Source organism: Homalodisca vitripennis, chromosome 1 (assembly GCF_021130785.1).
Source record: "Homalodisca vitripennis isolate AUS2020 chromosome 1, UT_GWSS_2.1, whole genome shotgun sequence".
NCBI classification, from domain to species: Eukaryota; Metazoa; Arthropoda; class Insecta; order Hemiptera; family Cicadellidae; genus Homalodisca; species Homalodisca vitripennis.
Window position 1 is genome coordinate 17,089,379 of NC_060207.1, and position 24,355 is coordinate 17,113,733.

The 24,355-nt window shown below is 39.1% G+C and overlaps 1 protein-coding gene across 2 annotated transcripts in view; it reads right to left on the minus strand.

Moving 5' to 3' along the window:
- The window catches only part of LOC124357778 (midnolin homolog), a 56,644-nt gene that overhangs the window by 19,951 nt on the left and 12,338 nt on the right, over positions 1-24,355 (minus strand). For both annotated transcript variants that reach the window (XM_046809835.1, XM_046809826.1), the window contains exons 2-3: positions 22,724-22,780; positions 21,658-22,311 (exon numbers count right to left, since the gene is read on the minus strand). In XM_046809835.1, coding sequence (XP_046665791.1) covers positions 21,658-22,311; positions 22,724-22,756 — 687 coding nt within the window. In that variant the 5' untranslated portion in view covers positions 22,757-22,780. The remainder of the gene's footprint in view (positions 1-21,657; positions 22,312-22,723; positions 22,781-24,355) is intronic.

Here is a 24,355-nt window from a genome sequence, read left to right on the forward strand (position 1 = left end):
CCTTGAAACGGTCTAAACATAACGTAGATTTTCCCGGGCCAATGTGACGTGGCCATTTTCATCCGGACTTGGAGGTTAGCTTGGTTCGATGTTAGGTGTACCTTGAAACGGTCTAAACATAACGTAGATTTTCCCGGGCCAATGTGACGTGGTCATTTTCATCCGGACTTGGAGGTTAGCTTGGTTCGATGTTAGGTGTACCTTGAAACGGTCTAAACATAACGTAGATTTTCCCGGGCCAATGTGACGTGGTCATTTTCATCCGGACTTGGAGGTTAGCTTGGTTCGATGTTAGGTGTTCCTTGAAACGGTCTAAACATAACGTAGATTTCCCCGGGCCAATGTGACGTGGTCATTTTCATCCGGACTTGGAGGTTAGCTTGGTTCAATGTTAGGTGTACCTTGAAACGGTCTAAACATAACGTAGATTTTCCCGGGCCAATGTGACGTGGTCATTTTCATCCGGACTTGGAGGTTAGCTTGGTTCGATGTTAGGTGTACCTTGAAACGGTCTAAACATAAAGCAGATTTGCCCGGGCCAATGTGACGTGGTCATTTTAATCCGGACTTGGAGGTTAGCTTGGTTTGAGGTTAGGCGTAACTCGAAACGATGTATACGTAACTTAGATTTTTCCGGGCCAATGTGACGTGGGCATATCATCCAGCCACTTGGAGGTTAGCTTGGTCCGAGGTTAGGAATAACTGGAATATATCTATACATAACATGGATTTGCCCGGCTAATGTGACGTTGTCATTTTCATCCGCCCACTTATTCTTTCATTTATATGTGTTTCTAAATGTCACAGTTTGAAACTATCACGCAGAAATACCTACAACGTTGCGTCCCTTGCCTCAAGCCTCAGAGCTCTTCTCCATTCATATGTACGCATATATGTATGTATTGTTCCTTTCTTACTTTTGATATCTTGTTCATTCCTTAATACCCTATGGACTTCTAGTTCTTAGTGAAAACAATATTAAACTAGGTCTGCCATTTCTCTCTACTTGGTTTGGTCTTAGACTAAACTGAAATCTGAGATGAGGGCAAGGCCGATCCATGCATTGTAGTCGCTCCTCCGTTGGCCACCTAGGCTGTAATTCGACCCAACAGAGTTGAAACCGAGAAATTGAACAACCATCTTAGATAGTGCATCGGCACACCCAACTTTTCTTAGTGTCAGTTCCGTAAGGATCGGATTTCATAATGAACGGCCACAATAGTTTGTTGCATCGTGTTCTGTGAATCTACACCGAACGCATTGTCCCGATATCAAGTAAATTTGGCACGGTCGGGCCAAGCCAATACCTGACTGGGCCACCAGATGATGAATGTCCTGGTAGGGAATTTCATGAAGGTGCTCTTTGTTATAAACATGATTATGGCAATATGGGAAAGAACGAAGTAATCGTTCAGAGTTCGAAATATGAGATCATTACAGGTGGAAACTCAGAAAAATCCATGAATCATAGTTTTAATGAAAACGTTTTTGGGCCTTGTTACCATCAAAACCAAATAAGGCCTAGTGCTGCACTTCAAATTCAGAAGTGGATTGGAGATTGGTTGAGGCAAGGTAGGAAACCGATAATTTTGACAAGTTTTGTAATCTTTGAGGATCTTTCGTCCTTCACCGCGATAGGTACAGGTTCGCCTCCCCAAACGCTCGAGCGCCGAGGCGAGTGTGAACATATGGGCGAGAGGCTAGCGGTATCTGGCGGAGAGAACCGTTTGGCCTAGTGGCACGGTCTGACCCACTAACAGCGTCCCGGACTCGTGTCGACTGAGCCGACCTACTCAACTCAGATTCACTCTCCCTGTGCTTATACTGTACAACACAGATTTCTGGCTGGTTTATACGTTCCAGTTGAACCTAACACTGGGCACAGCATAAACCAATGTGACAACCTTAAGGATGACCAGGAGCGGCACATCACTGACCGCAAATGTCGAGATTCAGGGGTTCAAGGGCAATTCAATAGGTCTAGTCTACTGCGGGAGATGACTGTTGGAGTTGGTGGGGCTTGTTCCCTAACTTCAGAGGTTCTTGCTAGCCTCAACAAGGGTGTGTGACCCCCTGCCAGCATTGACTGGAGAGGCTGGTTCAGAGCTGGACCTCCCCTTCTTCCGGGGGGACATGACTTTGAGATTAGTGCCCTAATTCTTCCTCATGGATCTCGATAGGAGGTGGCCCCTACTCCCTAACCTTACCCATACAGAATATCCTGTCACCCCTGAAGGTTCTTATAGGACTAAGTGCAATTTAATAAGCTTTTTGTCCTGAGAGAACATACACACACTGAGAGACCCAGGTGTCCGTCTTTCAGCGTTAGAATAAAGAGAGGATTTATGACTCTTCCAAAACTTTTCATAGTCTCGCGGACAGAACGAAAGAGAAAATGTTGGATTCGGAATAAAATGGCTCAACGGTGTTCATAGTGTCTACGAGCATCCTTTATAACCCTTTACATAGCATGTATCCATTGTGACACGCTGCTGCACACTGCCAAGTAAAGTTCAAATGACCCTTCAAGAACGCACATCTCCAGGTCAGAGATGATGCTCAAGCAAAAACAATACAAACTCGTCGTGTACTTCATTCTTTACAATTGATCACAATTCCAACTTGACTACCACCAGGCACATACATTTTAAAACCAAAATGACCGATACAGTCTTACAAAAAAAATAACCTGGGTTTTCTAGATTAAAAAAAAATATAATGTATGTTTCAAGACACTTAATTTATGAAGAGTGGGTTGACTAGACTTATTTTAACACAAATTAACATTACTAACAAACAGCTTGGGAAAAACTTTCAATCAAGTCGAATGATTTAGGTTATTTACTAAATAAACCAAATACGGACAAGTTTTAATAATTTAACGTGAACACGATTTGAACAATGCGAGGAGACAAACTGGCTGAAAAAACAGGACTGGGTGGATGGAGCGGATGGGGCATGCCTCGCCATCACTGCGGTAAATGGAGTGAGTCTACTCTACATTCACAAGTAACCTCATTAGTCACCCACAATCACTGTAGGGCCGCCGACCGCTGTACGGTACCCCTGCGCTGCGGCAACACTGAACAGAGTTCTCAACGTGGCCAGAGACGCCAAAGATAGTACAGGACTGGGCGGATGGGACATGCCTCGCCATCACTGCGGTAAATGGAGTGAGTCTACTCTACATTCACAAGTAACCTCATTAGTCACCCACAATCACTGTAGGGCCGCCGACCGCTGTACGGTACCCCTGCGCTGCGGCAACACTGAACAGGGTTCTCAACGTGGCCAGAGACGCCAAAGATAGTACAGGACTGGGCGGATGGGAACATGCCTCGCCATCACTGCGGTAAATGGAGTGAGTCTACTCTACATTCACAAGTAACCTCATTAGTCACCCACAATCACTGAAGGGCCGCCGACCGCTGTACGGTATGCGCTGCGGCAACACTGAACGCAACGTCGTACAGGACTGATGGGACAGACGTCACAAGTAACCTCAGTCATCACTGTATCGGTATTCAGAGTTCTCAACGTACCACAATCACATGGGCTGTAGGGCTGCCGACCGCTGTACGGTACCCCTGCGCTGCGGCAACACTGAACAGAGTTCTCAACGTGGCCAGATACGCCAAAGATAGTACAGGACTGGGCGGATGAGGCATGCCTCACCATCACTGCGGTAAATGGAGTGAGTCTACTCTACATTCACAAGTAAACTCATTAGTTACCCACAATGACCGCCAACCGCAGTACGGTACCGCTGCGATGCGGTTACACTGCCTCCTGACAGCACGGACAAGGAAAACGGAAAACTTTGCATGACAGCAATTGGTGGAAAGGTGAAAAATATACGAGATGCGATGATTTCATTATTAAGGCAACAAATTGCCCAACTTTTTCTATAGGGTTTTTCATTTTGGGCGGGTAGATGGTGGCAGCCTGTGGCGGCCATGTTGTTTTGGTGTCAGCTGTTTCATTAGTGTATTGTTGTTCAGTAAGTTCTGCCATTTCATTACAATTTATTTCATCATGACAAGTTACACGATTGAGCAGTACGTTCAGTTGATTAAACTTTATTATCAAAATGGGTGTTCACCAGTTAAAACGTTACGTGCGTTGCGACCATTTTACGGCAGACCCGGAGGCCCTTCAATTTCAACTCTTCAACGTTTGGTAGCTAAATTCGAGAAGACCGGTTCTGTAAACAACCAGCCTACACCCAGACGTCAAAGGAACAGCAGATCTATCGAGAACGTCGCCACTATCCGTGAAAGTGTGCAGAGAAACCCGAGGCAGTCAATTCCTCGCCGTGCACAAGAACTCGGCCTTTCGTAAACTTCAATTTGGCGAATTTTGCGTCTGGATTTAGGCCTGCATCCGTACAAAATCCAACTGACCCAGGAGCTTAAAGTTTATGACCATAGACAACGCCTTTTGTCCGCCGAGTGGGCTTTGGAGCGTTTGGAAGAGGACTCTAATTTCGGCCGAAAAATAATCTTCCGCGACGAAGCACATTTCGGGATGAATGGCTATGTTAACAAGCATAAATGCCGTATATGGGACAACGCAAACCCACGTGACATTCACCAGGTAGCGGTGCATCCACAAAAAGTTACTGTTTGGTGCGGATTTTGGGATGGCGGTGTGATTGGTCCGTATTTTTTTAAAAAAACCTTGGTGAGGCCATCACTGTAAACGGCGAATCCTACAGAACGATGATAACAGATTTCTTTGTTTGAAGGTTATTTTTGACGATGGAAGGATTGTGAAGGAAACAGGATTTTTCCGGACATTTGCCATCGTTCAGTGAAACAAGAAATCAGTAACACTACGTTTCGAGATCTGCAATCTGATCTCTTCTTCAGGTAAAGAACTAACCTAATACATAATACAAACTAGTTTGTATTTCTTTTGGCTCAAATTGAACGATATGGATGTAAACAACATGTGGTTTCAGCAGGACGGCTCTACGTGCCACACAGCGAACGAAACCATGAACATTTTGCATGAACGATTTGAGGGTATGGTTATCTCTCGCAGAGGTGACGTGATTGGCCACCGAGATCGTGCGATTTGACACCCCTAGACTTTTGTATGGGGGTTTCTGAAATCGCAGGTCTGTGCCAATAGGCCTCAATCAAACGATGAACTTAAGATCAACATAACCCAGGCCATCGCTCAATTTCAACCGGATCTATGCGGCAGAGTAATTGAAAATAGGACCACTCGAATCCGTACCATTGTGAGAAACCGCGGAGGACATTTGAACGATGTTATATTCCACACATAATGGCATACATGGGCCTTTCAAATTAAAAATAAATTTCGTTAATATATCATACATAGCGTGTTTTATTTCATCTCAACATCTACCCGCCCAAAATGAAAAACTCTCTCTCTCTCTCTATATATATATATATATATATTTCACTTACATGTATTCTTCAATGCGTTAGTACCAAATACCTAGGTGAAAAACATGCTTCTTTTTTATAATTAAATTATAGTAAATCCTTAAACACTGTTCACTCTTCAAATGGCTAGTGCTAAGCGCTAAACAAGTAATATCATACTTGTAGTGATAATATATTTTATCATCACAATTTTTGCTACAGTTGGCGATGCTGTTTCTTTTTTTTGTATACAACTGTCACACGTCAAAATTTTTGGCAGTCTGTTTAAGTGCTGAATGTTACTTTGATTGCAAGTCAGTGAAAATGAATATTAGCATTAGGACTAAGTGAAGTTTAAAATAGTGGTAGTGAAAATGACAAGAATAAAAGGCTTCTAACATCTCTAAAAAAGTAAGTAATGAATCCATGGTAAATGGTCCTTGGATGAAGAGGTACCACAACTAGTCTTGATAGGCTGACCAGGGTGAGTTATTATGAACTCCTAAGCACAGTCCTTCCTATAAAGCTTAATATAAGATAAGGCTAAGTAAAGAACTTTGTAGGCCTAGCCTTGACAAGGGTGTATATCTGTGTATTCACCATGTGCTTCAGATAAACATACTGTGCAGCATACATCAAGCATAATATAAGACCAGGCTCAGTATACAATTTTAGTTTGTGCATGTAAAACGTGCTTTGGTATAACCCGGAGACCACGTTTTAAAAAGGGATCAAATGAACTATTACGTATTTCTCACTGACAATGCTTCCTAACGAGAAGCAGAAAACAAAACTAATCGCCATAATGCCTTATAATATTTAAAGTAATTCATGTTTTACTAAGCCCCGGTGAACTGTTTAAAAGTCATCTTTAAACTGCCCAAATGCATTAAACTAGACTAAAGTCAGAACACTGTGCAGCATGCCCCAAACATATCACAAGACTAGGGACATCACTGCATATTTATGTGCATTAGCAACAAGCTACAAATGGTAACAAGCTTTCCCCAAACACGGCATAAGCGTAAGGTCTGTACTATAACATGTGTACACCAACTATGACTTATTTATGCGCATAAGCACGGTGCTTCAAATGGACAAACTGTACAGCATGCCCCAAACATAGCATAAGACTTAAGGTTATTCCTGCGTAATTATGTGCATAAGCAACAAGCTCTGAATGGACAAACTGTACAGCATGCCCCAAACATAGTATAAGACTAAGGTTATTCCTGTGTAATTATGTGCATAAGCAACAAGCTCCGAATGGACAAACTGTACAGCATGCCCCAAACATAGCATAAGACTAAGGTTATTCCTGCGTAATTATGTGCATAAGCAACAAGCTCCGAATGGACAAACTGTACAGCATGCCCCAAACATAGCATAAGACTAAGGTTATTCCTGCGTAATTATGTGCATTAGCAACAAGCTCCGAATGGACAAACTGTACAGCATGCCCCAAACATAGCATAAGACTAAGGTTATTCCTGCGTAATTATGTGCATAAGCAACAAGCTCCGAATGGACAAACTGTACAGCATGCCCCAAACATAGCATAAGACTAAGGTTATTCCTGCGTAATTATGTGCATAAGCAACAAGCTCCGAATGGACAAACTGTACAGCATGCCCCAAACATAGCATAAGACTAAGGTTATTCCTGTGTAATTATGTGCATAAGCAACAAGCTCCGAATGGAAAAACTGTACAGCATGCCCCAAACATAGCATAAGACTAAGGTTATTCCTGTGTAATTATGTGCATAAGCAACAAGCTCCAAATGGACACACTGTACAGCATGCCCCAAACATAGCATAAGACTAAGGTTATTAATGCATAATTATGTGCATTAGCAACAAGCTCCAAATGGACACACTGTACTGCATGCCTTAAACATAGCATAAGACTAAGGTTATTAATGCATATTTATGTGCATTAGCAACAAGCTCTGAATGGACAAACTGTGCAGCATGCCCCAAACATAGCATAAGACTAAGGTTATTAATGCATATTTATGTGCATTAGCAACAAGCTCCAAATGGACACACTGTGCAGCATGCCCCAAACATAGCATAAGACTAAAGTCATTAATGCATATTTATGTGCATTAGCAACAGGTTTCAAATGGACACACTGTGCAGCATGCCCCAAACATAGCATAAGACTACAGCCATTAATGCATATTTATGTGCATTAGCAACAGGCTCCAAATGGACACACTGTGCAGCATACCCCAAAAATAGCATAAGACTACAGTCATTAATGCATATTTATGTGCATTAGCAACAGGCTCCAAATGGACACACTGTGCAGCATACCCCAAAAATAGCATAAGACTAAAGCCATTAATGCATATTTATGTGCATTAGCAACAGGTTTCAAATGGACACACTGTGCAGCATACCCCAAAAATAGCATAAGACTACAGCCATTAATGCATATTTATGTGCATTAGCAACAGGTTTCAAATGGACACACTGTGCAGCATGTCCCAAAAATAGCATAAGACTACAGGTCATTAATGCATATTTATGTGCTTTAGCAACAGGCTCCAAATGGACACACTGTGCAGCATACCCCAAAAATAGCATAAGACTACAGCTATATATATGCATATTTATGTGCTTTAGCAACAGGCTCCAAATGGACACACTGTGCAGCATACCCCAAAAATAGCATAAGACTACAGCCATTAATGCATATTTATGTGCATTAGCAACAGGCTCCAAATGGACACACTGTGCAGCATACCCCAAAAATAGCATAAGACTACAGCCATTAATGCATATTTATGTGCTTTAGCAACAGGCTCCAAATGGACACACTGTGCAGCATACCCCAAAAATAGCATAAGACTACAGCCATTAATGCATATTTATGTGCTTTAGCAACAGGCTCCAAATGGACACACTGTGCAGCATACCCCAAAAATAGCATAAGACTACAGCCATTAATGCATATTTATGTGCTTTAGCAACAGGCTCCAAATGGACACACTGTGCATCATACCCCAAACATAGCATAAGACTACAGCCATTAATGCATATTTATGTGCTTTAGCAACAGGTTTCAAATGGACACACTGTGCAGCATACCCCAAAAATAGCATAAGACTACAGCCATTAATGCATATTTATGTGCATTAGCAACAGGCTCCAAATGGACACACTGTGCAGCATACTCCAAAACATAGCAAAAGACTACAGCCATTAATGCATATTTATGTGCTTTACCAACAGGCTCCAAATGGACACACTGTGCAGCATACCCCAAAATAGCATAAGACTACAGCCATTAATGCATATTTATGTGCTTTACCAATAGGCTACAAATGGACACACTGTGCATCATACCCCAAAAATAGCATAAGACTACAGCCATTAATGCATATTTATGTGCTTTAGCAACAGGTTTCAAATGGACACACTGTGCATCATACCCCAAAAATAGCATAAGACTACAGCCATCAATGCATATTTATGTGCTTTAGCAACAGGTTTCAAATGGACACACTGTGCAGCATACCCCAAAAATAGCATAAGACTACAGCCATTAATGCATATTTATGTGCTTTAGCAACAGGCTCCAAATGGACACACTGTGCATCATACCCCAAAAATAGCATAAGACTACAGCCATTAATGCATATTTATGTGCTTTAGCAACAGGCTCCAAATGGACACACTGTGCTTCATACCCCAAAAATAGCATAAGACTACAGCCATTAATGCATATTTATGTGCTTTAGCAACAGGCTCCAAATGGACACACTGTGCAGCATACCCCAAAAATAGCATAAGACTACAGCCATTAATGCATATTTATGTGCTTTAGCAACAGGTTTCAAATGGACACACTGTGCAGCATACCCCAAAAATAGCATAAGACTACAGCCATTAATGCATATTTATGTGCATTAGCAACAGGCTCCAAATGGACACACTGTGCATCATACCCCAAAAATAGCATAAGACTACAGCCATTAATGCATATTTATGTGCTTTAGCAACAGGTTTCAAATGGACACACTGTGCAGCATACCCCAAAAATAGCATAAGACTACAGCCATTAATGCATATTTATGTGCATTAGCAACAGGCTCCAAATGGACACACTGTGCATCATACCCCAAAAATAGCATAAGACTACAGCCATTAATGCATATTTATGTGCTTTAGCAACAGGCTCCAAATGGACACACTGTGCAGCATACCCCAAAAATAGCATAAGACTACAGCCATTAATGCATATTTATGTGCTTTAGCAACAGGTTTCAAATGGACACACTGTGCAGCATACCCCAAAAATAGCATAAGACTACAGCCATTAATGCATATTTATGTGCATTAGCAACAGGCTCCAAATGGACACACTGTGCATCATACCCAAAAATAGCATAAGACTACAGCCATTAATGCATATTTATGTGCTTTAGCAACAGGTTTCAAATGGACACACTGTGCATCATACCCCAAAAATAGCATAAGACTACAGCCATTAATGCATATTTATGTGCTTTAGCAACAGGTTCCAAATGGACACACTGTGCAGCATACCCCAAAAATAGCATAAGACTACAGCCATTAATGCATATTTATGTGCATTAGCAACAGGCTCCAAATGGACACACTGTGCATCATACCCCAAAAATAGCATAAGACTACAGCCATTAATGCATATTTATGTGCTTTAGCAACATGTTCCAAATGGACACACTGTGCAGCATACCCAAAAATAGCATAAGACTACAGCCATTAATGCATATTTATGTCCATTAGCAACAGGCTCCAAATGGACACACTGTGTAGCATACCCTAAAAATAGCATAAGACTACAGCCCTCAATGCATATTTATGTGTTTTAGCAACAGGTTCCAAATGGACACACTGTGCATCATACCCCAAAAATAGCATAAGACTACAGCCATTAATGCATATTTATGTGCTTTAGCAACAGGTTCCAAATGGACACACTGTGCAGCTTACCCCAAAAATAGCATAAGACTACAGCCATTAATGCATATTTATGTGCTTTAGCAACAGGTTTCAAATGGACACACTGTGCAGCATACCCCAAAAATAGCATAAGACTACAGCCATTAATGCATATTTATGTGCTTTAGCAACAGGTTTCAAATGGACACACTGTGCATCATACCCCAAAAATAGCATAAGACTACAGCCATTAATGCATATTTATGTGCATTAGCAACAGGCTCCAAATGGACACACTGTGCATCATACCCCAAAAATAGCATAAGACTACAGCCATTAATGCATATTTATGTGCATTAGCAACAGGCTCCAAATGGACACACTGTGCATCATACCCCAAAAATAGCATAAGACTACAGCCATTAATGCATATTTATGTGCATTAGCAACAGGTTTCAAATGGACACACTGTGCATCATACCCCAAAAATAGCATAAGACTACAGCCATTAATGCATATTTATGTGCATTAGCAACAGGCTCCAAATGGACACACTGTGCATCATACCCCAAAAATAGCATAAGACTACAGCCATTAATGCATATTTATGTGCATTAGCAACAGGCTCCAAATGGACACACTGTGCATCATACCCCAAAAATAGCATAAGACTACAGCCATTAATGCATATTTATGTGCATTAGCAACAGGACTCCAAATGGACACACTGTGCATCATACCCCAAAAATAGCATAAGACTACAGTCATTAATGCATATTTATGTGCATTAGCATTAGGCTCCAAATGGACACACTGTGTCCCATACCCCAAACATAGTATAAGACTAGAGTCGTTAATGCATAGAGTCGTTAATGCATATTTATGTGCATTAGCAATAAGCTCCAAATGGACACACTGTGCAGGATACCCCAAAAAGAGCATAAGACTACAGTCATTAATGCATATTTATGTGCATTAGCAACAATCTCCAAATGGACACACTGTGCTGCATACCCCAAAAATAGCATAAGACTACATCCATTAATGCATATTTATGTGCATTAGCAACAGGCTTCCAAATGGACACACTGTGCATCATACCCCAAAAATAGCATAAGACTACAGCCATTAATGCATATTTATGTGCTTTAACAACGAACTCCAAATGGACACACTGTGCAGCATGCTCCAAACACAGTATAAGACTACATCCATTAATGCATATTTATGTCAATTTTATGAGTATAAGTATGGTGCATCAAAATAGACACAATGTTCAACATACCCCATAAATAGCACAAACTACAGTCATTAATGCATATTTCTGTGCATTGGCAATGTCCTCCAAATGGACACACTGTGCAGCATGCTCCAAACACAGTATAAGACTAAGGTCAGTACTATAACTTGTCTATGAAAGCTTTAAATGTGCCATATTTATATGCATTAGCAATGTCCTCTAAATGAACACACTATGAAGCATGCCCCAAACACAGCATAAGACTAAGGTCAGTGCTATAACTTGTGTATGAAAGCTTAAAATGTGGCATATTTATGTGCATTAGCAATGTCCTCTAAATGAACACACTATGAAGCATGCCCCAAACACAGCATAAGACTAAGGTCAGTGCTATAACTTGTGTATGAAAGTTCCAACCGTGGCATTTTCATGTGCATTAGCAATGTGCTCTAAATGAACACACTATGAAGCATGCCCCAAACACAGCATAAGACTAAGGTCAGTGCTATAACTTGTGTATGAAAGTTCCAACCGTGGCATTTTTATGTGCATTAGCAATGTGCTCTAAATGAACACACTATGAAGCATGCCCCAAACACAGCATAAGACTAAGGTCAGTACTATAACTTGTGTATGAAAGTTCCAACTGTGGCATTTTTATGTGCATTAGCAATGTGCTCTAAATGAACACACTATGAAGCATGCCCCAAACACAGCATAAGACTAATTAATGTCAGTACTATAATGGTTGCGTAGGCCAAATTCCAACTATGAGTTATATTTGCCAATATGGACACACTACATCATGTTCCAATTATAACATAAGGAAAATATCCGTTCTATAATTGCTGTGTAGCCTACACCTCGGTCCAAGTGGTGTATGTCTATGCTATGTATCACGTGTGGTGGAACATTTGAGCAAATAAGAAGACATTAAAAGACCATCTGAGGCTCAATAGTGTACATATACATTTTTTATATTTACGTGAAATAAAACCAAAATTATTTTCAAAGATAACTGCATATGTTGTGTTTAATCAGTACTGGTGCTCTTGTGAAAAGTAACTTCGTACTGACCTGGTTTATTCCCATGTGTTTGTAAATTATCAGAATGGCATGTACGTATTTAATCTCCAAACCTCTAATAGAGCAACAGGGTACAACATTGCCAGATCGTAACTAAGTGCTACGTTTACAACATGCTGGTGTGCACCCAGTGAAGATACACACTACCTTCTACATAAACTTGGACGTAATTTAATTTACGTTCCATACGATGTTACGGATGTTCCACTTCTCTGACAGTGTCTCTACAGTAATAAACGTCACGGACAAAGAATCAAAGGTTGATTGGACGTTTCAATTTGCTTTAGATTGTCTCCAGTCTCAGAAGCAGGTCCATGAGCTCGACACTCGAGGACAGAGAGAGACCCGGTCTGCAGCCGCAGCACGGCGGTGTGCGCGTAATTACCAAAGTACATGTTGGAATTCTGAAAGTCGACATTCTTGCTACATCCATCCCGACCCGCACTGTTTGGCGAAAGAGAGCATCTAACTACTTTATTCACACTAACACTGTCATATAATAACATCTAAGTACCAAAGTATTTCATTTGAATAATAATTTACATGTAAAAAAAAAACATTTCTTTACACGATCGTACACTCGCAAGTTTACCTAACACACCATAATTCGTTGTTTGAAGTTTATTTTTGAAGATGTTTATTTTCGTCTACCACAGTCGTAGGTGGTTAGTAGACGAATGCAGACGTATTTTGACCTGTATTCTGTAGTCCAGTTTTAATGATTAGTGCTGTGTATAGTTTTTTATTAAGTGCATGTTTTTGTGTTAGTGAAGTTGACACACAACATGGTGGTTGTGATTGCTGACTTCAGCGTGTCACGACGCTTTGGTATGATTTGTTTATTTTAACCTAGTTTGTAATTATGTATTAGGTTAGTTATTTACCCGAAGAAGAGGTTTTGTTTCACTGGACGAAGGCAAATGTCCGGAAAACCCCTGTTTCCTTCACATCATAATTAATTTAGTTAGTACATTTTAATAGCTCTACTATCTGGTTACTTGCCTTTAAAACCCAATTTTTGTAAAATAATTGAGCATTAAACAGTTACAAAACTATTGTGTACTTTGTTCTGCCACTAAACATGTCTAATCTAGATACGCCTTCATAAAAAACAGTGAGTCCTTTATCTTTAGAGCCTGTTTTAGTGAAACAAAGAGAACAATATCAATCAAAACATTTTATGTCCTTGTTTTGGATCAAAGGCTTATGCTGTATGCCATTTTAAATATATGTAATACAATTTTTTTTGTAATTAGGAAAGGATTGTTTAGTAGGGAGACTAAACTGAAGCTAATGAGTGTAGCTCTAAAATCTCACAGTATTACTAAGGGATCTTAATAGAAAAGCACATTAACTTAGTCAGAGAAACTTGAAGAGTGTTGATAGGAATATCCCAAACGAAGATGTTGAAATGACGTGACAACGATGCAGCGAGTCAGTGAGGTTGTTAGCTCACTCAAGTGTGGGGCTGAGGCCGGGGCAGATGTCGAGCGGTACTCGCGGCTGCCCGCTAGGCGGTAACGGCACCTCGCCCAAACGCCCGAGTACCGTGCCGGGGTCGTCCCTACCGACAACCGACTGAATTGTTTCATGTAGAAACATTCTCTTGAGTTTTTAAACATTTCCAATTACAATGCATGTCGATAGACGCTCCAGTTAAATGCCTACACATGAGACAAATGTTCCAAAAAAATATTTTAAGCACGTTAATATCAAGCTGCAGAGAAACACCAATCAGAAGAAACCTTTGACAGGACATGGCCCCCAAGGAAACATCTTATGAGGGTGGGCCTTAGCCAGACTGACAAAAGTAGACTCTGTGGAGAAGAGGAGGAATCAACCGAGCATATTTGGGTAAATTGTCCTGCAATTTCAAAAATTCGGAAAAGATTCCTGGGAGCATATCTCCTCAGCGCAAAGGATAACAGAGAACAGGAGCCCTCAAATATGATAGACTTCTGTAAAAGCCTCAGATTTTGAGGACACAAATTTAAGTAAGGGAGGCGCAAACCACCTCCTGAACCACCCAGTATATCAACCCCTCTTAAATAATTCTCTATGTACACCACTGGCAGAGATGTCAAGGTCAGCACGATTCTAGAAACTGTTAACGCGATTGCTTAGCTATTAAACGCATGTGCAGATCTGAAATGGTATTAGGTAGACCCTTCATTCACTTCACTGATGGGGAAAAAAGATGTCTTTCCGAAAACCGTACACGAAAAGTAATTATTGTTGAAACAACTCACACTCGAAAACTCCAATAACCGGATGTAGCAAACTTGGATGGTGAATACCCAAGAAGATTTGCAGGTCAGATAACTACATTTTAATTGCCATTAAACGAAAAGTTCATTTCAATTATGCCAAGGATGCACGGAAGAAAGAAGAAGCGAGCCAATGGGTGAGTTAGCAACGGAATTAACTCCTCGCTGGACACAACATCAATGTCAAATCGAAGGATGAATCACTAATAGGCCTACATGTTCCAAAACCAAAGAGGTGAACGTGCGGTGAGATGAAAACTACAGGCAACGGGAATCCACCCAACAGTAACAATATGAATAAATAGCTAACAAGGCGTGAAGTAGAGTAGCTTTCTAGTCTATGGCAACGCTGCCGTTATGCAGATGTGTACTTTATCGCGTATCTCCTGAAAAGAGATACTCTTTCTGCTGGGATAAATCCATTTTTTATGTTAGAGTGGGCTTACTGATTGAAGATAAACGAATGTTTATTCTGTACTACGAAACTTCACGACTGACACTAGTTAACTTTCTTACTCATGGTGAAAGCAGTGGAAATGTTGTTGAAACTCGTCACGTCGTGACTCATACTGTCGTCAATATCTCGCCGACGTTGCAACAACAGGACAACATTGCAACATCCTTGCTCACCATGTGGAAGAGCGAGGGGTGTCTTTTCCACCCCGCCGCCCCACGCTTGGGGTGGTGGTACGAATAGAGCTTGATGGTAATGGTAACGATCGACTTAAAAGCGAAATCCCACACTCGATAACGTCCTCCGGCAACGAACAAAAAGATGCAATCGGCACGAATAAAAGAACAATTTTGACTGTTTATTGGTCGAAACATTTCATTGGATCGGAGGCTGGCCACATGACTCACGTTGGCGGCTTCGTGGGTTTTGGGACTGGGCGTTAGTGGACTGCCGCAGGCTATTGCATCATTTCGCGTGAAGGAGAAAAGTATGAGTAATAACTGCAGAGATTCGTCATAAAAAGCTCGTCAATATCCAACCATCAATTTTGATAAATCAATCAATTCTTAAACCCAAACCTAGTAAAGATGAACAATACGTTATATCTGACGCACATGTTTCATACTCGGGTTGAAATGAATTGCAATCACTTTCTGGAAACCTTGCATCGTAGGAAATTCCACCGATAGCCGAGAAACTCTCAAGCAAACAGGTGACGCACAATCTGATAGGAACGCCCACAAAGACATCTCGAGTTTTATAACCGTCGACGCCTTTCTGAGCACACCCAGCATACAACGATGAACTAGTTTCTCTCATTTAGCAAGCGACTATAATTCTTTTCCATTTTCTAACAATTTCTGTTTTGCGAAATTCCCTTAAAAAATAATTGAGTAATTGTCCTTAGGGACTGTCGCAAAAAACAACTGCGGATATTCGGCTTGGAATATTAATAACCAGTCTAAGCTTATTTATTTATGTGATAGCAAGGAGTACTGGATAACAAAGTGACGCCACCGCAAATTCTTACGAAGTAACTGTGGCTCACTTTGTTTTGAGACATGTCTTCACGAGAAACACGAACGAACCGTAGTGCGGATAATGAGTCGACGTTATCCAATATCGGAGAGGCCGGAGAGCCACCAAATTTGGCAACAAAGGACAAGTAGTTGCCCCACTTGCAACCAGAGGTCAGGCCGTATCCTGTTCTGTTCTCCTCAGCCCCCGTCACTTCTCCGGCTGGCACTGCATCTGCATCTCATTGTTTGGCCTGGATCGCATCGTGTTCCGCGGTTCGCACTCCTCTGTCCTTCTTAGCTTGACCTGGCAGCCGTTGACATCAGTTTATACCAAACAAAACGAAGCAAATCCAAGTCAACCACAATCAAGTGTTTTAGACAAGACGGAAAACATGGCTAAAGAGTTTAGCATTGGACCAAAACCATGAACAACATTTACATACACACACGTACGCAAACTGAACGATAAAATTTAATAAGTCTATTGCTTATTAAATTCTGTATGTAACTCGTTATATTCTAGATTGTAGTTGGTTTATTACGAAAAAGTTACCTAATGTCATTTTAAATCATTCAATTATATGTAATGAGCCAAGTTGACATTGCGTAACACAGTGTTAATTTGTGTTTATTGGTTGTCGGTCTGGACAAAACAAAATCGCACTGGTTACAACATACATTTATTTACAGTTACGTTTTTGAAGTGGCTACCAAACCCCGAAGAAGCAACACGAAATAACCTGTGCTCACTTACCAAGACCACACGAATCCAAAAATTGGAACAGTATCGTAAGCATTTTTTTTATATATGTAGTTATTTGATGAGTAAAGTGGCCGGCCATACTCTCTCCGGGTGTCGCTCTAGTGTCGGTGGCCCGGCCAGGCTCTCGCCACGTTGTCGCTCTAGCCCGAGTGCGGTGTTGTCAGACCGGCCAGAATCAATCGGTGGGTGAGAGAGAGAGCGAGTCGGTCGGGGCCACGGTAGGTAGAATAGAAACGGTATGGGCCACGCGCATGTTCCCCCACCACTGACGACGTCAACGGGGCCCACTCGCTGCGGTGCCCAGCTCATAACAACGTTACTAGTGCTCCTTCCCAGCATTGTTTTATTGCGTTCTTGCCATACTCTCCAATACAAATTTCCCGCAAGTCGTATTTTATAACTGAAATGATGTTTTGTCTGCTATTAATTGTTAATAAAAGCTTTAAATTTAACGAATATAATATTATCAATACACATTGTGAATAGTACAATAAATTACACTAGGTCTACACTTGGGCCTACATAGCTGCATTGATATGGTGATCCGAATAATATTTTACACATGAAATAATATTATTGTTAGTGAATTGAAATTTAAAATATTACCATCCTAAATGCTTACAATAATAATATTATAATTAAACATATAGTTTGTCGTGTCAAACAGTGTGCTTGAAAAGTCCCGGAATGGTTTTATTGTTTTACCATTTCTTGTGAAGCAATGAGACTTGGCATAAATGTATCAATATTACCCACAAATATAGATTTTTTATACAATTTTAAAAATACGTTAAAGGAAACGTTAGGTTAAAACACAAATAGACAAAATAATGCATTAGCAGAGTTATTATGCATTACTTACTCGGTTGAAATTATTGAAGTTTAGCTAGCTTTTTTGACTCTTTTCTTCCACAATTTTCTTCCACTTTTGTCGTTTACTATAAGGTTTTCATCATTGGTTGATTCTGGAATCGCATCAGACGGTTCATCTATGTTGGCGATCTCACAAAAAATGTTTACTAATTTGTTTTTTTGTTTCCCTACTTTCAACTCGTTTTTAATCGTGAGATTGCACGTTCATTTAAATTTGACAGACCAAAGAAAGGAACTGCTGTGTTCTTTAAAATCCTTCTACTTTTCGTATTTAATAACTCAGATTTTAAGTCTCGCTCGAAATCATGTTCCCCAAAATGGGCTGAGCATACTTTGGCGTTATCGACGTTAAATTCATCGGCCCTTTTGCATGCATTTTACCCATTGTTTTCTTAAATCAATATCCGTAGGGAAACGATGAAAAGATATTCCCGTTTCTTTAGAATGTCTTGAATGGTTTGAACAACCAGCTACTGCACAACACGGCATTATTATTATTACATTTCACTAGGCCAACACATAGTCACATACGGTACTTTTAACAAAAATTAAGACTGTAAATAACTTAAAACTTAAATATATCAACATCAAACGCACTATAGACACTTCACTCAGCCTACTGTCAGACACAATGACAAAAAACGCGGGAAACATACAGCCGAATGACAGCCGGAAACAGACAGTAGCTTGTAGTTCCACGTAACCAGGTAGCGGTGAAGTCGGCGCTGGGCCCCGTTGACGTCACATGCTACTGCGCATCCTCCTCGCGACCCCTACCGTGTCTATTCTACCTACCGTGGTCGGGGCAGTGGGCACGGCCGATGGTGGCGGACATGTCCCGGTTACAGCATTGATTAGCCAGCGAAATCGCCGACCACCAGTTGTGTTCAACTCGGCTGTTGTGTATTTATTAGGCTACACCGCTCTCAGAGTACACGAAATACTATTTTTATCCAGACCCAAGCAGTAGCCAACATAGAAAACCATACTACAATTAATTATCCTTTCTCTACATACTGCTAAAAAGATTGTTCTTTAATCATTTGGGTTAAAAGGTACTCAACTATTTCAACTCAAATTGTACTTAAATTTCTAATTCCACTTGCAATACTATATGAAATTTGTATAAGAATATAGAAAGAACAAACCTTAAGTAAGTGATGATCTCCCCACTGAAGAGAATCTAGCAGCTAGTAATAAACCCAAAATTATATTGTTACCTGGCTACAATGTAATAAAACAAACTGCTAATACTGCTTGGGCCTAACTAAACCCCACACACATACATACTTTATGAAAACACTATTATAAGAACACAATCTATGTAGTTAATCATCACAAAATCGATAAAGGAATCATCCTTCTCTAAGGGATGATCCATTAGCTGTACCAATCTTGATGATGGGGACAGACTTAAAATATCAAATCAAAAAATCATATTTTTTTGGCCTGTAACCATTAAATTATGCTAGACACGAAACTACTTATACAAAACAGGATACTTTGGTTATCCGGAGGCCACTATGTCCCTATCTACTACTAGTTTTAGACAGTATAAGTAGATTTAGATTATTATAAATGGTTACTAGTAGTAAGTCAACCTTTACTGGCACTCACGTGATCTGAGCTTGGATTTGAAGGGAAGTAATATCTCAAGGGATATATGTTTTATTTCTCCAGAAGTGCGAAACAACAAAGCCCTAATTGATGGCCAGGGGCAATTCTGATTTGTACTTTCAAAACCTCAAATCACGCCCCAGATCGTCTAACTTTTCTGATGTCAGATCATGTTGGACGATCTATTACGGGATCTGAGTTATATTAACTTTTTCTATTTATAATACATACTTATGTATTTATACAGAGTGATTGAAAAGTAAGTTGCACCCCACCTTAACTTTCTTGTTATTTTAGAAACGTGAGATCTGTTTGTGGCACTCTTACTAGCTACAAAGAGCTACAGTAATAATGATAGTTTTTAAACTTTTGACTCTCAGTGGGAAGGAAAGTGGAGGTAACTAAAACTTCCAAATAGCACTTATAGTCGTTTAACAAATCGTTTTTAAAATTCTTGGTTAGTCAATAAAACATACACTTATAGAATTGAAATCCAACTAATCTACAAAACATGGCAGCCCCAAATGCATGGTTTTTAAAAGCTATTTGCATCTCCTTAAATTTTTTGCAGATATTACTTGAAATCTTGTGGCAATCTTTCAGTGTTAAATGAAAGGGCACTCTTACTAACTACTCCCTTCAAATATCTAATATAACGAAAAAGTTTACGGCGGTGTAACTTCCTTTTCAATCACCCTGTATATCTTAGTAACAAATAGTAGATAGGGACAAAGTGGTCTCCACATAATACGAAAGGACCGTTAACAGTTTTTATTACTCAATAAAAATATTAACAATTATTATTCTATAATCATGGTCGAACATAATTTTTAAAGATAGTGTCCAAGAATAATCCGGGTGAATCTTGTTCAATTGTTATTCTACAACAAAAAGTGATCCAACTAAGTCACTAAGGAGGCAATATCCATTTCATTCAAATTTGATTATAAATCCTCAATACTAATAACTATAAGCCTATTAAAATGTTGGCTTTTATTAATACCTGCTGCCAAAAGTAAAAGTATTGATTAAGTCCAGTCCCACAATAGCGTAATATTGAATAATTAATTGACAATAGCTTAATATTTTGAACACTCATGAGTATGGTGCGTTCATGTATCTTTATAATTGTGTAATTTAACTTGGACTGTAATGAAAATGGACTAACTGAAGTCAAAATTTCTAATAAGTTTGATCTATGGACTCATATTATTCCACAGAATTAACATTATTACTTAAGATATTATAAAATTGTCTGAGATGTTTATGAGAGGAATAAGTGCAGGGCCCTCTGTTGTCTTGTTTTGATTACTCCTAATATTTCATGTCTTTGTGACTGTCTACACAATGGTCTTTAATTGGTATAATTCAAGTAGTTTATATGATCACATAGATAGAAAACAATTCATCATTATATAGGCTACTTATGATTTACTCAACATGATAAGTTTGAAAGGATTTCGAACATTTGCCATCATTATATGTTACAAAATGTATAGTACCATTTGTAACAAATATCGATTTCAAATGTCTGAAATCTTATAATTCTTTCAAACCTTTCATCGTGGATAACAAATTTTAAACAAAGAAAGTTAAGTTTGTTTTTAATCAGCTGTTTATAAATCCAAACAGATTTACAGGTTGGAATCATCTGAGTGTGTGTTCCTACATTCAAGAACATCGCGGCTACTGTTTCATACAGATTAACTCTTGCTTCACAGTATAGTAACTCAACTCAATTTATTTTGTTCAAATATCACCTCAAATATTTACTCAGTTTTAATTTAAAAGTAGGCACATGGTTTCGTACAAAAGTACAACATGATTTCAGACATTTGTCATTATTAAATATTACAAGAATATGATATTATTTTTTTGAGGATTGGAACCTATTGGGAGTTCAAAGGTGTGTGAAGAATCTCCACCTGATTAATTTTACAAAAGAATAACTTGGTAATCTATTATAAAATCAAGTAAAATGTAATGAGATGACAAGTACTTACTTCGATGGGATCTGTTTTAGAGGTGAGCACTTCAGACGACAACTGTTTCAGTGTTTGGGTGAGATTCCGAGAAGCTTCGGCTAGGGCTCGAGTATCCAACATGGGTTTAGTTGCGGACACACCTGCTCGTTGAGAGCTACTACTATCGCACTTGCACGCACCACCAGTCACCGCATTCTCCGCTAAACTTTTCACCACCGCACTATCAACATCCATTGAAACTCCGCTGTCGGAACTCTCCACTTTCGCTACCGGAACAAAACTTGTCACAGTTTCTTCAGAAGATTTAATTGATTCTTCAGGTAAACACGAAGAGACTTCCGGTTCCGGTTTTTGCGAATCCAGAAGCGCTAAAAAACTGTTACGTTTGGCAGCAATTTGTTTTTCTCTCAGTTTGGTAGAAGGACCTTCTATAGACTTGTTGACGATAGACGTTAGAGACGCGAGAGGGTCTGATGTGCCTAGTGATTTGGTCAAGTGTTTGCCCGATGTGGATGGTACGGACTTGAAGTTGGAGGAACGTTTGGAAGAACTGGAACTGCCTGAACTGCTGCTGGGGGTTACAGTGGACAATTGGAGTTGGATAAGCATCATATGGTCACCCAGTCGCATTGTCAGGTTCAGAGGCGCTTTTCCTGATAAGAAATCGTTCACCTGAAACAAATCAGACCATGATTTAACCTGAGAAAATATAAACTTAAAACCTACCAGTACATTGCTTTGAAATGTCAATGGTTTCAAAACAAAATTGTTATCAGATCTTAGTTTTTTTTTTTACTATGGTGAAATTTTTATTGACGTATTAGACATAGTTTACTTATTTTTAAAATAACCTTTTTTACTTTGAATAAATAGTATAAATACAAAATTAATGTATGGAAAGAGACTGTTTCTTTTTTACAAAAATTTCTCAAAACAATATTTGTACACACAAATGTTACCAAGAATTCTTGTTTTTTAGTACTACTTCACAAAATGTATTGAATAAGATATAAACTTAAAATACATCATATATAAGAAAATTTACTACTTATAAAGTTAACCAAATTAACAATAAGAAACCAACCTGTGAGTCATTCAGGCTTTCTAAGGCTTGCATAACACTCTGTTCAGGTCTTTGGGCCTAGAACAAAATAAACCAGTTATTAACAAACCACTCAACATTAAATATCTACAAATTATATGTTGACTAAATATCAAATCTGATAAGTCTGTACATCTTATATAACAGATTGGCACATGTGTTGCAACAACATGTAATAAAGGCACTACAAAATTGGTGCATCGTAACTTTTTAACATATTGTAAAAACATAAAATTTCACCAATGTGCTGCACTTCCTTTATTGTGGTCATATACTATTACTACATTTTTTCTATATGTGTTTAAGAGAATGTAAGGTTATGTTTGAGTAGTAAGAGGATCATAATAAAAACAAATATGAAACTAATATTAAATTTCTGAATCATCTTAAGATTCCGCAGTCATACAGTACAATATGCTGTATGTTGCAGATAAAAATAATAAGGAAATAAAGAATTAAAATAAAGAATATATATGAAACCAGAACATTACTATGAGGCAGCAATATTTATATCACAGTTTGATGTTTGTTACAGACTTCAGAGCGGACATACTTGTTTACTCTGGCCACAGCTTCATATTATTTCTGATGCAATGTTTGTTTTGTTAGTCCGGATAAAACGTTTAACAATGGTTGTCTAAGTATTTATAGAAGTGGTTAAAAGAACTATGTTGAATGCTGCAGTATACGAATAGTATTAATATTATTTTAAATTATACGAATAGAAGAATAAATTACAAAAGTATTGTAATGAACATCTGGTGTACATGATTATAAGGTAGGTATACATCACACCATGGCAGACATACAGAAAAGTTTTACATCCTCCTCCCTCTCGGGCAGACAATATTGAATTGTGTCAGCCTACTTCAATGAAGCTCAGCCAAAATCCACGGTTGGACATGCATCATCATAGAACTCATTCTTGTCTAAGTAGAAATGAAGTTAAGTAAAGTTTAAAGTCCACAGATATAATTTTTCTTGTTATAAATAACCATATGATACATTCACATTGTTGTTCATTGAGTTAAGGTAGGGAGGGTACTAAAATGCAAGAGTGCACTAAAATAAAACCTTCTCACCAACTTATATTGATGAATTTTGTTATTATTTGTTTTACTCAATGAATACATATTTCACATGTTCAAATTCCATATGTTTGTACTCAGTTTGTTTACAAATGTATTTTTCTGTTTTCTTGTTGCCATCACGTTTACCCATAAGATCCATGTACAAATATTCGCTTAAGTTCAGACAAATTCTACAATGTGACATGCTCCATCATCAAACTCAGTGTTGCCTATATAGAAATGAAGCTTTAGGCAAAATTCCAAGTCCACAGGTGAGTTAGTTTTCAAGACAAACAAGCAGATAGACAGACAAAAATTCAATTTTATCAGCCACTAGAGTGATAGGCTTCACTAACGCTCAGCCAATTACACCAAAACTTTAAAATAACTACAAATAATAATGTGTACATTCTATATAAAGCTGTGTTTTAAATGAATTGGCATAATACACATGAATTTAAAGTGTTTAAGAATTCTCTGATTTCGTGCCAAGCCTAATTTTGTTTCCCATATCTTATTGAGTTATGATTTACGATAAGTGAAA